This window comes from Hirundo rustica, chromosome 12, assembly GCF_015227805.2.
Source record: "Hirundo rustica isolate bHirRus1 chromosome 12, bHirRus1.pri.v3, whole genome shotgun sequence".
NCBI lineage: Eukaryota > Metazoa > Chordata > Aves > Passeriformes > Hirundinidae > Hirundo > Hirundo rustica.
The window spans coordinates 6177047-6195578 of NC_053461.1; the positions used below are offsets into that span (position 1 = coordinate 6177047).

The 18532-nt window shown below is 42.2% G+C and overlaps 1 protein-coding gene across 3 annotated transcripts in view; it reads right to left on the reverse strand.

The window, feature by feature from the left end:
- Positions 1–1840: 1840 nt before the first annotated feature.
- Positions 1841–18532, reverse strand: part of DCAF1 (DDB1 and CUL4 associated factor 1) — a 47615-nt gene continuing 30923 nt past the window's right edge. The window contains exons 21-24 of one of the 3 annotated variants that reach the window (XM_040076183.2): positions 18328–18401; positions 17334–17438; positions 6423–6678; positions 1841–2864 (exon numbers count right to left, since the gene is read on the reverse strand). In XM_040076183.2, coding sequence (XP_039932117.1) covers positions 2806–2864; positions 6423–6678; positions 17334–17438; positions 18328–18401 — 494 coding nt within the window. In that variant the 3' untranslated portion in view covers positions 1841–2805. Of the gene's footprint in view, positions 2865–6422; positions 6679–16684; positions 16992–17333; positions 17439–18327; positions 18402–18532 lie in introns of those variants that run through there. The other 2 variants (XM_040076185.2, XM_040076186.2) reach the window with 2 other exon arrangements.

The window sequence follows — 18532 nt, forward strand, 5'->3', positions numbered from 1 at the left end:
GAATCTCCTTCCACCCCCTAAGCCAGGGTCTGTAACTGCTGCATAGCAGAAATACTGCATGGCACCACATCAGCCATGTGCTGTGAGTATTCCAGAAGATTATAGGATTCTTTCCAAGCAACATGCTTTTAAATAGATTAAATCATGATGCCAGGTTGGCAGGTGATTTTCCAAATGCTGAGAATTCTCCCCATCCCAAGCAGCTGCAGAATTATGGCCTGACAAAAACTAAATAATTCCTGCTAGTCCCCAGTCCTGAACTCCACTCTGCACCCAGGTTGATGCAGTCACCTGTTCCCCAGAACTCTTCAGTGACACCCCAAGAACTAAGGCAGAAGCATGGGCTGCAGGCAGCTTCTGCAGGTTTGTATTTAACTTCAGAGAGGCCGAGTCTGCCCAGGACAGGGGCTGGGGGGCTGCTTCAGCAGTTTGGGGGGTTGACCTGTACCCCACAGGGTAAGGCCCAAACCCACTCCTTTTGGCTCTGCCCAGTGGAGTGAGGGCAGGTGTGGGAGGGGAGGGAGGCTCAGATACTTACAGCACCTCAGGTTGAAGTCAAATGCATACGCAGGAGCTCCATCCCAGGTGTTTTGGTTGTGTCTCACAAAAGCAGCTGGTAAATTTCTCCGAAACAGCCAGGCCCAAACCAGCAGCAGATGTAGCCAATTACAGCTGGGATTTGATGCCAGAACAAGATATGTACATCTGGCATTGCATCTCCCTGGGAGTAGTAGCTGAGTACATGCTTTATTTTTTTTCCTCCTCCTGAGGTGCACATTTTTCTATGGTGAAGCTGGATGGGATGGTTTCTGATAAGGCAGAGGCTACCCAGCTGTTGGGTGGCATATCTGATTTTCAATCCCCTCATTTAATCACAACGGTGCTCCAATTGCTGGTCTTAAATGCTAGAGTAGTCACTTGTTCATCTTTATCGACTGTAGGTACAATTATCCATGATAAGTTGCAGGAGTACCTTTCTTTTTAATTATTAACAAGCAGCCCTGGGTTAGTGCATGAAGCAGATGCAATGCTGGAGGGGGAAAAAAGTTATCCCTTCCTTCAGTTAAAAAGGAAATCCTTCCTCTTCAAGCAGTAAGACCTTGAGTCTTAGTTGAAATGAGCAGTTCTTGGTGGAAAAGCAGTTGCAGTGTCAGAGTGAGAATTCTCCAGTTCCCTGTTCTGCCTGAAACCCTATTCTGAAAGTGGCTAAAACAGAGAAAGGGTTAAAAGGTGAGTGGATGTTATCGGAACACCTGGGAATAAACAGCACAGCCCTGGCCTTGCCCAGGCAAGCAGTGAGCACGTTCACCTGCCAGCGCTGAGCACAGGCCTGAGCTGCTGCCCTGGGAAGTCAGACTCCAGCGCCATTTCTTCCTCCTGTCCTGAGAGCAGGGCCTCTTGTCATGCCCCAACAGGAGCAGCTGATTTGCTCTGTGCCCTGACAGCCACAGGGCAGCCTGGGCACTGCCAAACCACAGGAGGAAGCCGTGGTGCATCCAGCTCCTGGCACGCAGCGGGAGATGCGGAATTCCCTGCCTGAACTGCGGAGTGCAGAGTCCAGAGCTCCCCCCACAAGCACAGCCCAGCACCAGGGGCACCATCCAGCTCCCACTCAGCGTGGGGAGGATGCCACTGAGAATTCCAGGCCGTCAGAGGAAAGGGATCAGACTGGAACCCACAGCTGCTGTGCTCCCAAGTCCCTTTTTTTGTCTCCTTTGCCATTCCTTACTGAAGCCAGGTTCCAGCTACACCTGGCTGCTCTCAGCCAAGCCCTGCAGGCATGTAGAGAACTGCTTTTGCATGGCTACAACTCACAGCCATACACGCAGACAGGATTTGTATTTAATTTTTTAATAAATACACTTTACATTAAAGAAAAAGGCCTTCAATTTGCAGTTTCCACACAGAGGGCAAGAGGGAAAAAAAAAAAGGGAAAAAAAAAAAAAGAAGGAAAGAAAGAAAGATTAAAAAACTTGAACCATAAAGGGCAGAGGGGAGAAAAAGGGTGCAAACTTCAATCCCAGATTCCCACGTCTTCAGGAATACCAGGCTCTGACTAGGCCCAGCCAGGATTTCAGCCTCCCACTATAGCTGGAACCACAGCACAAATCAACGTTAGCAAACGCCCCAGGGGCTCCTCCCTGGAGGACAAAAGCATCTGGAACACACTGGTGCATGAGCAGGCCTAACACCTGTAGTTCTTTTTGAAAAATAAAATCATATTTAAAATAAAAATATTCTCACTCCTCAACAATATTAGAAACCATGATCCTCTTATTTCACTTAGTTGCATAAATTTTAATTTATTTTAATTTTAAACAATTTTTTCTCCCCAAACCTACCCCATGGTAACAAGGTACTACAGGAATACAAAGGTCTTCCCTCTTCACTAGAACACTTGCCTTTTTTTTTTCTTTTTTCTTTTTTTTTTTTTTATAAAACTATTTCTGTTCTTTAGGAAAGAACTTTATACAAAGAAAATATATTGTGAAATATCTTCAGAAGTTTCCTTGAAGAGTCATCTCAGCCTAAAATGAAAGATTAAAAAAAAAAAAAAAAGAAAATAAAAAAAAGAAAGAGAAAAAAAGGCAGAGAGAAATGAGGCCTAAATCCAGGTCTCTTTATTGAGACTTAGGCCCGAGCCTCAAACTGACTCAAACCAACACAGCGGATCGGCAGGAGATCCTCAGGTTTTCCCAGGAAAGTAGGGCTGGGGTGCTCAGAGTCGGTTTCCAATTTGGTCTCTGGTGTTCTGCTGGGAAGGGAGCGTCTCCTCCTGCCCCCTCCCCGCCCTGCAGCCGCTCCTCACTCATTCAGGGACAGGATGATGTCGTCCTCCAGGTCAGAGTTATCCGAGCTGTCGGCTGCAAAGGAGACACGTGGGTTATGTTTGCTGTGTGACACGGGCACCTGCCAGGCACAGGAGATGGTCACCCCACCCGAGGCTTCGGCTCCCTGGCACGGGCACCATCAGTGCTCCAAAGCACTCAAAAGCAGCCAGGAAATGCGCACCAGAGCTTTCCTTCCCTGCTTACAACAGAGGCTCAAGGAGAGCGGCTTTAGCAAGTGCAGCTCCTACGAGCTGGCGGGTTTTGACCCTGACAAGGTGGGGAGGACTCCAGCAGAGAGCTGCCTGCACAGCTTCCTGTGCACAGCCAAGGGCAACAGCTGGACAGATGTGGCTGTCATTCCTCACAGCTGGACAGCTCCACCAGCCTGGGCCCTGCATGATGTGCACAAGGTAATAATCCCTTATGCAGCAAGCTGGACCCCGCTAAGGTGGAAGCAATCCACACCCTCCCAACTAGAAACTTCCTCTAGCAACTCAAAGGTTTCTGTAATGAATTTAACTGCAGGTCACTTCCTAAAGGTGACCTGCAAATTGTGGTTTTCATGGTTTTCTTCATTGTGGTACAGAATGAAGACATGAAGGGATTTACCAGAAGCAGTCACACACACACACACACTTGCTTTTTATCTTAAAAGGTAAGATCTGTCCTCCCTCAGTTGTGCAAGAGGGAAGTGGTAGCAGCTCTGGCAGCAAGAGGGCTCCTGCCTTACCTTAGAGGTGATGTTGGCTCTTTTTCTTATGCAAATTCATTGGATGCAGCAGATAACTGGGTGTTAAAAATAGTTTAAAAGAAAAAAAAAAAAAGACACCAAGACTTCCACTTAGCCATCTCAATAATGGTGGATCTCTAAAATGCCTGTTAGAGTAAGAAACACCTCCTGGAAGGTTCACCCCCTTCTCAGATGCTATCCCTTAGAGGAAAAAAAAAAATAAATCACAGGCAAGCAGAGAGGGCACAAACCCTTCCCCTGAACCCTCCTCCCTGAAGATCAGCCAGCTGCTTTCCACTGAGATCAGCAAGGGATTCTCCATCTCACCATCCCTCCTGAGCTTGAGCCTAAGCTGAAGGGTCATCAGTGCTCCCAGAACAGCCACAGCCATGTTGGGAAGACAGAAAACACCAGCCAATGCTGCAGCAGCCACGCTTACACAGTAAGAGGGAAAGAAGCACAAGCAAGATAAAAATCCAGAAATTTTGGAGAAGAGAAGCTGGGAAAGTTGGAGGGTGTTTTTTTTTTTTTTGGGGGGGGGTCTGTTGTTTTGGGTTTTTTTAAACCCAGAGGAAAGCTTTGAGAAGGGATCTCCTCACTGTTCCCCAGTTCACCACACAACCTTCCAGTTCTGAGCTCTATGCCTGCAAGCAAACCTGACTGCAGTTAACTGCTTGGCATAGTTAGTCTGCACAGACCTGCCTGGAAGTTGACGTTTTGGATTACAGAAGGAAAGAAGAATCAGAATCAAGAGTCAGCCATGCTGCTGGTGAGAATTCTATATGTTTCTTCCATCCTATGTCACATGTGCATTTCAAAAATTACACCCACCTGGCCCAGGAACAAGCTCTTGAAAGATCTGCACAATGCATGAACTGCTTTGACAGATAGATCCAAGGTCCCCAAGGTTGTAACAAAGGGGAAGGAAGACGAATTCATGCTTAAAAGGTTCTCCATGGATTATTTTAAGAGGAATTAGAACCTCTTCTAAAGCACAAGGGTCCAATGCCACTCACTGCCCTGTTTCAACTGTTCTCTGAATTATTTTGCTTTGGAAGCACTCACTGTGTGTTATGGAGGTTCACCCACAATACAGCAAGAATCTGCAGTAGGGAACACTCTAAATGCACCCCATGCCAGTCCTTGCTATGCTGGCAGTGCCATTACAACTTTTAATTCTGGAACAAGCATAACCAGAGGAAAATTTTAGTTGCTCTTTGCTGGGTGGGAAACAGAAAGAATTCAGAGGAAGTCACAGAGAAGGTGCCACAGAACCCCACTCATCAAACCCATCAAGGACCATGCATGCATCAGCCTGGCAGAGCTGCACTCCCTGCTCTGAGTTCCCAAAATTGCTGCTAAGCAACCTATCAGGCACAGGATGGGCTGGCTGCAGCTCCACAGTCAGACAGATCAAAGTTCTGCTCAAGTAGCTCTATCCATAAATGATGTACACATGTGGCCACTTCAGAACACAATGCTCTGCAGAGTATTCCTGTCACGTAGCCCCTGGTTTGTTCCAGGAAGTTATTGAAATGGTCTGAACATCCTGGCCAATCTGCCCCTTGGACAATTCAAGGTACAGCACCCCAGGTACTCTCTGAAGAGCTTCTGGCCCTGCATTCCCTGAGGAAAAACAAGTGGAGTTGTGTGACGAAGATCCTGTCCACTACTAGGACACAGAGGTTCCCTGTAAACCCAAAATGTTGCGCTGGAAGAGGCTATTAATGACTGAGCTGTGCAAATACCCCTATATGGCCCTAGAGTATAAACCTATTTCCTTCTAAAGAACAGCAGAGTGACCCCACAGAACAACTCTGGCAACCTCATGCAGCCACATCCTGAAAAGTGCCTGAGCTACCCTGCTGCAGAAGACATGGATGAGTCTGCCAGGCACAGCACTGCCAAGGAGGGGCCTGGCATGCTTCATCCTCCAGCTCACAGGCAGGGAAGACTGACCTGAGAGCTGAGATGGGAATCAATCTATCACTGCAGGACTTCAAACACCTTGCACACTGGAATTACTCATCCTTACCAACCTTTTAACTTAAGGTAACTCTATTATGTCCATTTCTACAGCTTGAAAATTAAAAATAAATAAGTGTTTTGGCTGCACATACTCAAAAATTGTGCTGCAAAAAAGGGAACGGATTCTGGTGTCACAAATCCCAAGCCTGATGCTATCATACTCACCGTCTTTCTTGCAAAGCATTTTTCCAAATGTTATTGCTACATAAAAAGTTCAGACCTTTCTATACACACATACACACACACACACACACTTTGTATTTTTCAATCACTGTATTTGTGAAGTGGCAGAAAAATAGAACAATTTAAATTGTAACCCAAAAGTTATGTTAGCTTCAGCATAGTCTAATAAAGGAAGAGAAGTCAGAAATGCCACGTTGTCTTTGCACTTTATGCAATGATGAAAGAGAAAAAACAGCACCAAGGATCAAAAGTGCTTCTCTGTCCTCACAGGCTCACACGAGGTAGACAGGACAGGTGAAGAGTTAAGACAGGTCAGAGTTAAACCCATGTCCCCTTGAAGGGCAGGACAGGCAAGCAATCAGACAAAGCTTCTTCACATGGAGTTCTCACACACACACACAGACACCTGGGGAACACCTGAAGAAAGGAGACACCTCCTCTTCCAGAATGCACAGTTGTTCTCTCACATAAGAGATGTTTTTACCAGCAGATTGTTAAGAGAAGCCCCAGGTGAGCAAGCATGATGATGGCCTGTCACTCATACCAGCCAGGGACAAGTCATTTAAGTCATTTCAGGGGAAATTTAGATGTTGCCTCTTTGTCAGGACCTTAAGCAGTGGACGAGGTCACCAAGGTGGGCACACACTTACTATCTCCAAGAATCAGCTCAACTTCCTCATCAGCATCAGAATCTTCATCTTCACCCTCATCTCCCTCTTCCAGGAGGTTGGCAATCTCCTCATCATCGGAGGGAGAAAAGTCATTTTCTCCATCCTCACCAGCATTCTCGTTGTTCTCATCCTCCTCCAGCTCAGCCTCCAGCAGCTGGTCTGTATCTAATTCATCAAGGTCATCTGTGTCATCATCATCTTCATCATCATCTTCTTCCTCTTGCTCCTCTTCCTCCTACAAAGACAGCAAAAACAGTCCATTGCAGACATTAAGATAAATGTAAAATGGAGTAACAGGAACTGAAGAAAAACCTATAGTTTTCACCTGTCTCCATATCCAGCCATCAGACATTATAAACACATGATAGACACTCTCCCATCACCCATCTAAGCAGTCTCTCCAAAGCTTCAGAATATCACACGTGCCAGATCACCTGCAGGCCTGCAAAATCTTAACTGCAAAATGCTGGTACCATTGGCTCAATCTGCTCTCTAGGACCAGCCACCAACACGTGTCACCACAATGCACCCTCGAGAAGGACATGCAGTAAGACCTGTTAATCCATGGCTTTGCTGCTAGTCTTGTGCAAACTGCTTTAGCTTCAGCAGGACCAAAGCCTCCACTTGACATCAAACCACATGCACCAGTCTCTGTCATTGCCATTTAGATGAGGTATAAAATGTAGGGAAAGATACTTTTTGCCTGAGCCAGTCCCTGAATCACTCAACTTCAGATGACAGAACTTTTCAAAGCAGCTCAGAAGCCTCATCTTTGGTATTTACCTGTGGATCAAGATCTTTATCAAACCATAAGAATTTGCATTCAGTAAAGCAACTGAATTCCTCATTGTACAGACGAAATCCAGAAATCCGTGTGCAGTGGATGAGAGACTGAGTGGGAAGGAGCTGTAACAGTTCTACCCTTCTTCCAGACAAACTGCCACCACAAGCCGAGCTCCAAAGCACTCCAGGGCTGAGAGAAAAGCTTCAATCCACCTGCACATCTCCTCAGTCACAGCCGCTTCTCTAACAGAATTCAACTCATTCAGTCTAACTGCCCCCTTGTTTTGGGGGAGACACATTTTGCAAAATTAGGAAGCAATTAAGATAAACATCTAACAACCCATTTCAAAGGTTCCTTTGGTGCTCAAGCTCACCACACTCCCACTGCTTACACTGCTCCATTTTCACATCTAAAGGGACAGAGGAAAGTCCTTTACTGTCATCTCCCCATCTTTTTTTTAAGAAAAAAACCCTACTTTTTTTTCAGTCAGTGCTATAAAAAACCACCACACCCACACAAATCCAACATCTGGCACAGGCAAAAGAAATAAGGAAAGGCAAAGCCCGAGTATATTGAATTGTTTTTTCACTTGCAAAGGGCAGCCAAGTCTTTGCTGCTGACCAGAAGTGCCACGTTCTTAAATGCAAATTACAGTGTAAAAGCTGCAATGGTGTGCTACATACAGTTTCCTTTATGAAAGAGTTTATATTAAATATAAAATTAAAACCAACCTGTTTTAAAGCCTGTGCTTATTTTAAGAAATTACAATTTACTTTGAGTCAATGAGTCCTTAGATAAACAGACATAACTATACACACTGGGAGAGGAAACATCTTTCTTGCAGTTCAGGTTTAAACTGCAGTGCCATACTGAGTATAATTTTCCATAAAACGTACTGAATTGAGTATAAAAGCTTTGCCTTAATAATTTGTATTTCTTTTTGTTCTATGCAGTATCTGCAGAGAGACCAATGTCTTAAATTTTATTACTCTACTCAGAATTGAAAAGCTGATTAAAAACTGAAAAGGCAGGAGAGTTTATTTTCCTTTTTCAGTGTCTAAATAACTTTGAAGCAGAAAATAAAAATCAATTTATTTGAAAATCTTAGAACTATTAAACCAAGTTCCTCAGTATCTGGAGATAGATCTACATGTCTGTAGATATTAGGAAAAAAGTATGTTGCCTACAAGATCCATTTAGAGTCCATGTAGGTAAAACTTGAAGGATTCTGAAATGAGTTAGGTCCCCTTCTGTGTTTCTACACCTGTGGAATTTCTGAAAGTATTTTTTTCTTAAATATCTAGTCCACAAGGATTCAAAATGTCAAAACTACTGAATTTGATTTCATGTTTCATATATAACGTTTTTTGGAAATTGAATTACTGTTTCATTAACATTCTAATTCAAGCTTAAGGCAAGGCATTTATGCCAACATCACCCTTCAAATACAGTATGAAATTAAATACAGTTGTATAGAGCTAACAATCCCTTCTGGCTGACAAAAGCAAGAGACAAATTACAATGAAAGGTTGTATATTTAGCTGCAAATTAACTTTGAAGGCTTATATCAGTGAAGAAAAAAATACTTTGTAAAAATACAAACAGGAAAAATGAAATGTTTCCACTTTTACAGTTTAAATTACTTAATCTGAAGCTGGTGATTAGGGTCAGCCCACATTCATTTAAAAACCACCTGAGAAGAGTAAGGTGGGATGAAAATGGTATCTGTCCTCGATAAAACAGAAAATAGCATGTAACTCATGCTACAAGAAGTCGCATGTGAGTGTGACAGAGGCAGTGACATCCTTACAGAGCTGGAGGGGTGACACATCACAGGGCTCAAGAGGAGCATCTTCACCAGTGAGGAGGAAACCTGTACCTTGTCATGTTTGAAAGAACCCAAACACCACTTGGACACTGCGAAGCTTCTGCTAAGCTACAGGCAAATAAATTCTGCCTCAGCTCCTCAGCCAAGCCGAGCAGAAGCTTTGCAGCCCCAGCATTCCCGGCCAGAGCACAGGGCTCCACACAGAGCCTGGGGACAGCTCTCCAAACAAAGCTCCTGGAGCTTCTGCTCCCAAACCCAACCCCAGGGACACAGCTGAGAAAGGGGTGAGGGAGTGCCAGGTGCAGTCTAACACCACCACATGTAAGTGATATCCAGGATGAATCCTCACAAGGCACCACAACTGTCTCATGTAATGGATCCCTACACAGAGAAGATGGCACACCTTCCCCAGGGACTCCAACAAGCATTCTGAGTAAGAGCAGACAAAAAAACCCTTGTGCCATGTCCCAAGGAAAGACAAGACAGCTATTCCAAACCATATCCAGGTTTGTGTAGGAAAAATTTACAGAGATGTAACAGTACAAGAAAACTTGGACACAAACTTACAGAACCAGAAAAGTTGATTACACAGCAAAGAATTGTCTCGAGATCATCTCACAGCAAATTACTGGTAACTTAACTCTACTACCAGTTTGCTTCTAGAAAGAGTAGATTTGGTTCAATTAATTTACCATTTATAAGCCTCAAAGGAAAAAAACTAAACAACATCCCCTAATGGAATGACAGATACTGGGGTGGCTGCACTGGAACAAAAAAACCTACTTGACCTAATCCTTCATATTGCCAGTCTTTACAGCCCTTTCAGAGCCTAATAAATACCCTTTGCACTTGTTCAAGCATTATGTGTTTCCTGCTGTATTGTTCTTTGATGCTTGTTGGCACACCCTTCATAAGCTTTCATCATCATCATCAATGTTCTTACCATTCCCCTTGACCAATCATCTTGCACATACAAAATTCACAAGTTTGTCTTTTTTGGGTAGCAAAGCTTATTGATACTTGATCTACTCACTGGAGTTCATCTCTCAAAAATCATTCAAAGGCTCAGAAAAACTCCAGTATTTCACTTATTCAAACTGATACAACATACATATTAGCTAAGCAGAACTTTAAGTTTTTGATTTTAACAGATTTCTGCAATGTATTCTAACATTAAATTAGTGTATATGCAAAGTGCTTCAGGAAGTATGACTAACAGCACTGCAGATCAGCAGTATATAAAAATATACCAGCCTGCTTTTAAGTACTCTCAAGACATTTTTTATTGAGCTTTCTTACATTTCTTGAATCCAAAAGTTTGTCATGACCACATGACCAGAATTTGAGACTTCTCCTCTGCAGATTACACAGTCTCTCAAATTCACATTAGACTGGCTTTTAGTTGCCAAAGGAAGACCCCACAGGTCTTCTTCAATTGTTGATATTTGGTTGGAAATTTTGATTCAGGTTTGAGATCTACAGGTCACTGATCCTTTACTGATGTGCCATAGTTTCAGCTGTTACAAAAAGTTTCATTTGTTTCTCTTGTACCTCGTTGACTGCTTCTTCCTCCACTAGGAGCTGATTCACAGTGCAAAACCAAGCAGCACATCAAGAGTTCTGCCCAGCTTCCTGGGACTGCTCCATGAACTCCTTCCCAGCCCTGCTCACCCCCCATCAGCACCTCTCACCTCCAGCTGCTCTCCAGCAACACTTCCTCCCTCTGAAAACACAATCTCTACTGCACCTCTCAGTCTGGATCATGCTAGATTGTATTACTCTATTCTTGTTTTGATCTATCTTTCTGCTATCTGCAAAAACACTAACCAGTGATAGTTAAGCTTTTCCCACTACTTCAAATGTTTCAGCTCATATTTAATTCACTTTTGGCTGCTTCTGGCCAAGTCAAATTATCTGCTGGTAACACCTACTTCTAGCAGTTGTTTATTTCATCTAGCTTTGTTTTCTTTTTAAAGGAATTCATGTTTCCCATAGTCTCATTATTTTCGTTAATTTATTTGCTTTTGCAAGAAACAGCCTACTGGTTTACTTCACTCTCCTTCCCCAAGTTTCTCTTACAGCAATCTGATCCCTTCCAGATTATCAGTATTTTAATTACTCACTATTTCCTGCTTGGGAAGGGGCTTCGCTTTCATAAAAAAGGACATACGACCATTGTTCAAAAACAAGTGGAAAATGGATCACCCAGAGGAATAAGTTTTTTCCTTGTTCTAGTAATTTATCTTTCTCCACAGACACTCCCCTTGTCACACCTTCTGACAGCTGTAGTCTTTGCTGAGTACCATGTTGGTACTTTCTGGGCCTTTGCTGTGTAATTTCCAAGAGTGACAATGTCTGGTTTTCAGTCACTTAAAAGTTTCTATCCAATTCCTCCCCCTCCAACCACTTCTTAACACTCCTGGACAATGGGTAGCGCAAAAAGCTTAAATTTAGCCAACAGACTCCCTGGTCAAGCATGTAAGGATTTCCATATCCTTGATTACCTAGTGTCCATCCTTCCCCTCAGCTAGCAAACCTGTAATTCCTGTTATGTACCAATAAATTAATTCCAAGTATTCCTCTCCTTCACACTAAAGGGCTACACCTACTTTTACCTTCTTGGCTACTCCAGGGTTAGAATTTCTACTTCTTCATAGCCATTAGTCTCAGAGCTAAAAATGTAGAAGCCTGGGAAGGTGCAGAAGTTACCATATGTAACAAGCAAGGAATCTTACCATAGGCTTCTATGCAGGTGTAGGTATGTGCAGATTTAAAACAGGAAACAGCACACAGCGTACAGAATGTCACAGAGGCAAAACATGGAGTGAAGAAATAAAAAGCAGTTAATCTCTTAGTCTGTGTAAGATTGTCTAACAATGATTACTTACCTGAGATGAAAGATAAATCATCCATGATACAGACAAACAAAAGCTTTAGGGAAATGGACCTCACACGGATCAAGAGGTTCAGGTGGGGCTCTTCTGAGCAAACTCAGGTTTTGCCTATGAAGTGTTTCCATTTCAATCTGTCTGCAGCTGATGATAATCAACCTGGCTCCAGTCACTGTCCTCTGAGGCATGTGCTGGTACCTTCCTTAATGCCTGGAATAAAGGGGTTCTAAGGAGGCTGTCATTATATTCTCTGTGCTGCAGGGCTCACAGGTAATGTAAGCAGTACAGAACTAGGCACAATTTCTCAATATGTTTCTTTTCCTTTCTCTCACTGATCTCACACTCTCACTTACAAAAATTAATTCATTCTGTTGATTCCATGACAAAGAATAATACTGCATAAAGGAATTTAAGAATTTGGCAGGTAAATGAGCTCCTTTATGGACAAGAATTTGTCCTTTATTTTCTCAAGCCTCTGACTGGCATTTCTCATCATAGCTGAGGCAGCTTTTATTTACTTGCATCCCAACTACTGTGGGAATTCTAGAAAGATGTGTTAGGCAAGAGGAAGGACATTTTTGATTTATGTCACTGAACAGGCAGAATATGTTTTTATCTCTGCTGAAGCTGTTTTACTCCATAATACTAAGTCTGCCCTTCTGGAAACTCCAAATACTTATCTCTTTCCAAGAATTTCCTCTGTTTGCACTGCCTGAGAGCTACTGAAAATAGCCTATTCTACTTTTTCAAAACCTAAAGCAGTCACAGTATGTAAAAATGCAGTTAAAAGTACAGGCACTGTTCTTTTAAATATCTTTTTTTGGAGGATGCCAGTTAAAAAGATGTGTCTGTTATATAAGAAGGTCTTTGATAGAAACCAGTCTTTACTCAGCCTTCCCAGCTGCAACTAAGCTCAAAGACTTTTATGAAGGTGGGCAATTGACACATATTTATTATCATTTGAGACATTTGTCTGAAAATAGCCATTCAGAGCTATTATTCTGTAAACCATTTTATCCCTGAGTAAGATTTGAAATCAAACTGTACCTTCAAATATTACAGGAACAGCTCCTAAAACAAACCCTTATTTTAGGGTCCCTGGTGACAAAAATCATTCTAGTCACTTTGTAGTGGCAAAGCACCACCATGGTCTGATGATTCCCAAATATTTGTGCCAATATGGATTAAGGTTTGTCGGGTCTTCCCTCAGCAAGTAAGTATTCACATGAAAAAAACAAACCAACTATATGAAACAACAGCAATAAAGTACAGTGGAATTGCTGTTGGAATTATTGTTGCAGGCAGACAGGGGGAGAATCCTAGAACAAAAGTAGAAACTGGGATCACAAAGACCACAGAGAAAGCTGAGGAAAACATTCTCCACCCTGGCTAAACCATGTGTTGGAATAGTGATTGTCTTTCGAGTCTTTATTGCCTTATCAACAAAGCTTATTTCCCATCACCTAGAATTTTCTAAACCAATGCAAAAAGACAAATTACACACCTACCATCAACCATTTCGATAGCCCAGAAGCACTGCAGGATAATTAACAGTTCTTCAGGTCTGGCAAAAGAAGTAGAACACACTTTATAGGACAGGGACAGCTAGGTGAAGCAATGTGCTGCTGAAGCCATAAATCTCTCTGAACATGACAATAACTGAGGACACTGCTTGAGCCTTACAGATGCAACATCACCCCCAAGTACCACAGAGAGAAAAACATGCCTTAAACAACTAATCTGGAAAGAAAAGCTAAAACAGGGAAATAAAAGTGCACAGACTGAAAATCCTAAAACCCACTCAGATCATCTCATTCAGACTTGAGTTTCAGTTTTGAGTCTACTCTGTGTTCCCTTGGTTTGAGCTTTTCTGAGCACACAATATTTCTGAAGTCGTCTTTTCTAGCCCATGGCAGCTGCTACGTGCCATTTCCTCTGAAAGTCCTCCTCTGTCTCACTACAGAAGACAGTAGATTAACAAGTGAAACAAGGGATACCAATCAGCCAAGAAAGAGAAATAAGTAAGAATAAAGCAAGCTAACAACAAAAAGATGGTCCAAGATCTGTACCAGGAGCTCAGACAAGCGACTTATTTTCACTAAATCTAACTGAAGGAGAGTATCAGAACAGTGGCAAATACAGGAGGAAAAATAGGTAGGTCTTGCAGTCAGACTGAAAAATAGGAAACCCTTACCTATTTCCCTGTATGCTGAACACAGTTTTGCAAATACTTGTGAGTAAGACTGCTGGTTATTGATGGAGACATTTGGATACTCATCCAGCAGTGAAATATTTCCCAAAACCCATGGAAGTTCAAGGCAGGAACACTGGTATTTTTGGAGTAAAACACCCAACGAAGGAGCTTGCAAACAGATTCTTGTTAAGCATGTTACATCTTCACTTTCCCTCAGTGCACAGTAAGTGCAGACCACAGAGCATCAATGCTCAGTAGCATTTGTTCTGTTTGACAGCTCTGGATCACTGGCCATACCTAGGGAAAGGGTGGCACAGGGAACAACCAGGTCACACTGGTGCTGCCCCTCCAGCCTTTCAAACAAACCCACAAACATTCACTGCAGCTCAAGCCACTGAGTCACCCCCATCATTTAATTTGAGGGCTATTTATGTAGCAGATCAGTTGATCTTACAAGGTTGGTTTGAGATAGGAGGAATAACATAGTAGTTTTGTTTCTTAAATCACAGAAGGAACTGGAAGATATCTGTAGGCCAAACATGCCTGCTAGATCCATTTCACAGACTCTCAGTCTTTACTTTCTGAAAAAGCTGTCATGGAGCCATCAGCTGATATTTGTCAGAACTGACATAGTGAGGCACCAAAATTTAAGGTAAAAAAAGTCAGGCAGATATTTTTCTGCATAGTTCATCTCTCTCAGCAAAAATTTTAAAGCCCTTTCATTGTGCATGACATGTCTCCTGAGCAAGGCTTGCCTATCAGCCACCCTTCTATCTGAGTAGTCATTACTTTCTGTACAGGCAAAAAAAAACGGACCCATGGACCCATGTAGGTCAGACGTAAAAATCCAAATATACATCAAGTCAAGGTGTGAAGAGGTAGGGGTCAAACAGATTCGTTTCTGCCTCACAAACCTTGACCAGATTCATGTTAATTCATACACATTTCCCCCCACCACCACTCTCAAGAAAGATCAGAAAGCATCCTCTTTAAGTCAGAAGGGGTTTTAGAGTTATCTGTGAGAAGTTCCAACAAGTTTGAAATGCTACACCAAATTTTTCAAAAGCTAAATCACAGAAACTATCTAGGCAAATATTGAACATCTACATATGGGTGAGGATATGCACACAAACAAAAATCCTTCCATCAGGGAACTTCTCAGAGAAGTGTAGCAAAGAGATCCTGTCTTTATTCAGGGAAACCTCCATTAATTCTAGCTCAATGTTGGATGTCTCTACAGAGACAAAAACTGTATTTTGTAAACCTAAGACAAAAACAAACCTGAAGAAAAAGCACAGAACAGTTGTGGGACAAAGAGCAAGGGGTTTAGTTTATGTTTAGCTAGATATATGTACATTGACTTGAATTTGGGTTCATAAGTGTTGCTTATATTAAAACCAAATCTCTCTTACTAAAGAAACTTGGTTATAACCATCCCTAAAAGCTGCTGTCTAGGAAACATGTACAAACCCCAGAAATGGAGGCCATAAAAAGCAGCAGTTATGCAATACCAACTAATCACTCTTAGCTTGCAAATCAATCCAGGAGCAGCCTTGTTTGAACATTTCATCAGCTTCACAGAAAAGCTTTTACCACACACAGATCCTGCCTGGGCCACCTCTATTTGCAGGACAGAAAGTGCCCCCAGGCACATCTGCTGGATGGCAGATCCCTTATCTCTGCTGGCTACCTGGTGTTACAGCCTGGAACCATTGACTGCCTTGCACAAACACATCTCCCTTAAGTCAACACTTAGCAGTGATTTTGTAAAGCAGTGCCCTGGCAGCTGCTAGTTAATCACTGTACAATGCAAAACCCATTTCTGTTACAAACTATTTTTGGAGATTTCATAAAGAAAATATGAATACTAAAATATTGTAAAAGTGAACAAAAACAGTGGAAGTGGAGATAGAAATAGCAAATATTGCCCATGGCAATGGATGGCTGGGATATAGAAAGGAAGGAGCAAGCAATCATCTCTCCTCCCTCTTCATTGCTTCCCAAGAAATTCTATTCTTTTGATCTATCCAATCTATGAATAGATATAGTGACCAATGATTTCAAAAGAATGCCAAGACTTCAACTGCAACCTTGCAGCACACTCAGTGGCCAGGAAAGACACTTTACACCCAAACCAGAACTACAGTTTTATCTTCAGAATTACAGGGAAATCGTAATAACAACTCACTGCAAAGAAAGTTACTCTTTCTTGAGACCTTATCTCCAGCCTTCTGAACTAGAAAGTAGGAATTTTAACCTAGCAATAGGAAGATTCAGAGATAGAAAGAATAGCATAAATTCAGTTTTCCACAGTCAGGGAAAAAAAAAATAAAAACCACACCAAAGTATTACCTTCTTTGGAAAAGGTGAAGTCAGCTTTACTCACAAGATACACAAATGTATGATTTACTAGAATTATAAACATATGATTTACTAGAATGCATACATCAAAGAGCAAAGAATAATGCATTTTAAATCTTTACAGAATGGAAGCATAAGGTTTTTGCCTATTCAAAAAGACCCCCAAACCACCTGACACCCACAAAGCTACAAATTGATTCTGTGGAATTTTAATTCTCACTTTACTGGAGTAAGCATTCTGTGCTACTGTGTACTCTACCAGCTGTACCCTGAGGGGCACTTCTTGCAGCTCTGGGCTCTTCTGTCAAGTTGCCAGAGATCAAACAGCTGATCAGAGAAGGAAAACCAACACATCCCAGTGAAAACCTACAGCCCTCTTCAAAATTATTTAAACCTTTTGCTGTGCAGAAGTATAGTGCAGTTTCACTGCATTAGTCATAAGATGTGTCTCTTTCAGAAATTGGTGATAGATTATGTCCAAATATGAGAACTGGAATTGAAAACAGGAAAGCCTTAAGCACTACTGTCTATATTGAGGGTTGAAATACTTTAAAAAAAGCAGAACAAAAAGCAAAGCTTCTGATCAGGACTGAATACTTAAGGAAATGAATAAATCATAAATGATTGTGTTAGTTTACAGCACACAAAGTTACTGTTCACAGGTTACCTGTTACACAGGTTTTGCACAGAAGGTCTTTGTTTACACTGATAGTAACGTGATCTATTTCACATTAGGACAAATGAGGCCTCTGTACTTTCTGGGTAAAACATGAACACATGTAGAGGGCTAACAGCTACTCTTGAACACCCAGGTCAATGCCATGCTTCTCACCTGATCTTCTTCTTCATCCTCCTCATCTTCTGCCAGCCGCTGGCGGCCCACTTCATAGAGCCTGCACACCGTGTCCATGTTCATGGCATCCATGCTGCCCTGGTTCTGCAGGGGAGATGCCCACACAGAAATTAACCACAGGAACTGAGCTCAGCTGTCATAGTCAATGCTACATCTGATCTCAATCACAGCAACACTTCCAAAATTCCTCCCTCCCATTCACCAGCAGCATTAAAATTCACACTAAAAATGGGTCTCTGGTTTCAAGACCTGCCATGTTCCCTCAAGTAACATTTCCAATAACTCCCATTAAAGAAAATTTTCTTGGTCTCACAACCCTTGTCCATCTCCAGCTTCAGTCGCTAAACATGAAATTTGCCCTGCTACAAATTCCTGAGCTGCTTTTGTGGTCTGTAGGGATCAATGGTTCACAAACTACATTTGGCATTACACGCACATAATCAGGCTTCAAGAAATTGGGTTCTGACAACATATTATGTATGAAGCAAAGAACTGCATCCCTAACAAACCAGAAGTTTAGCTCAGTAATTTTTGCTTCAAATCTTTAGGGTCTGGGATTTTGCTAGGAAGACAAGTGCAAAAAGAACAGTAAGAGTAATTCACAGAAAAGCTCTGTAGGAAACCCTCAAAAGATTGCATTTCCCAGTTATTCAGTCCAGCACACATTTTAATTTGCAATAATAGGATATTATTGCCATAAATAAGGAAAAAAACCACTTTTTTCTTTATGCTCATGAGAAAGAAAATATCTACATTTTAAAGTGGGAAGAGTTTGAAGAAGAGAAGCAAATGTGTCTGGAAATTTAAGGAATAAGAGGCAGCAAAACAAAACTGCAGGGGGCACAGAATAAAAAACAAACAGCATCTTTAGCACCATCAAAACACCACCACTGCTTAGGACACGAATTTCACAGCAGGAACTCCAAAAAAAGAAACAAGCTACAGAGACCAGGGTTTATTTTAGCTGCTTTACCTCAATGACAGCCAGATAGCAGTCCTTGCTGTCTGTGCACAAGTCAAAGATATTCCGCTTTACATCTATGGTAGCTGGAAAACATCACAGAACAAACTCAGTGCTTAACTGCAGGTTACTTAATGCTCACTGAAAAAGAAGTGTCAAAAAGCAAATAATCCAGTCTTGGGACAACACAAAACAGCTGAAATGAGTGAAATGAATG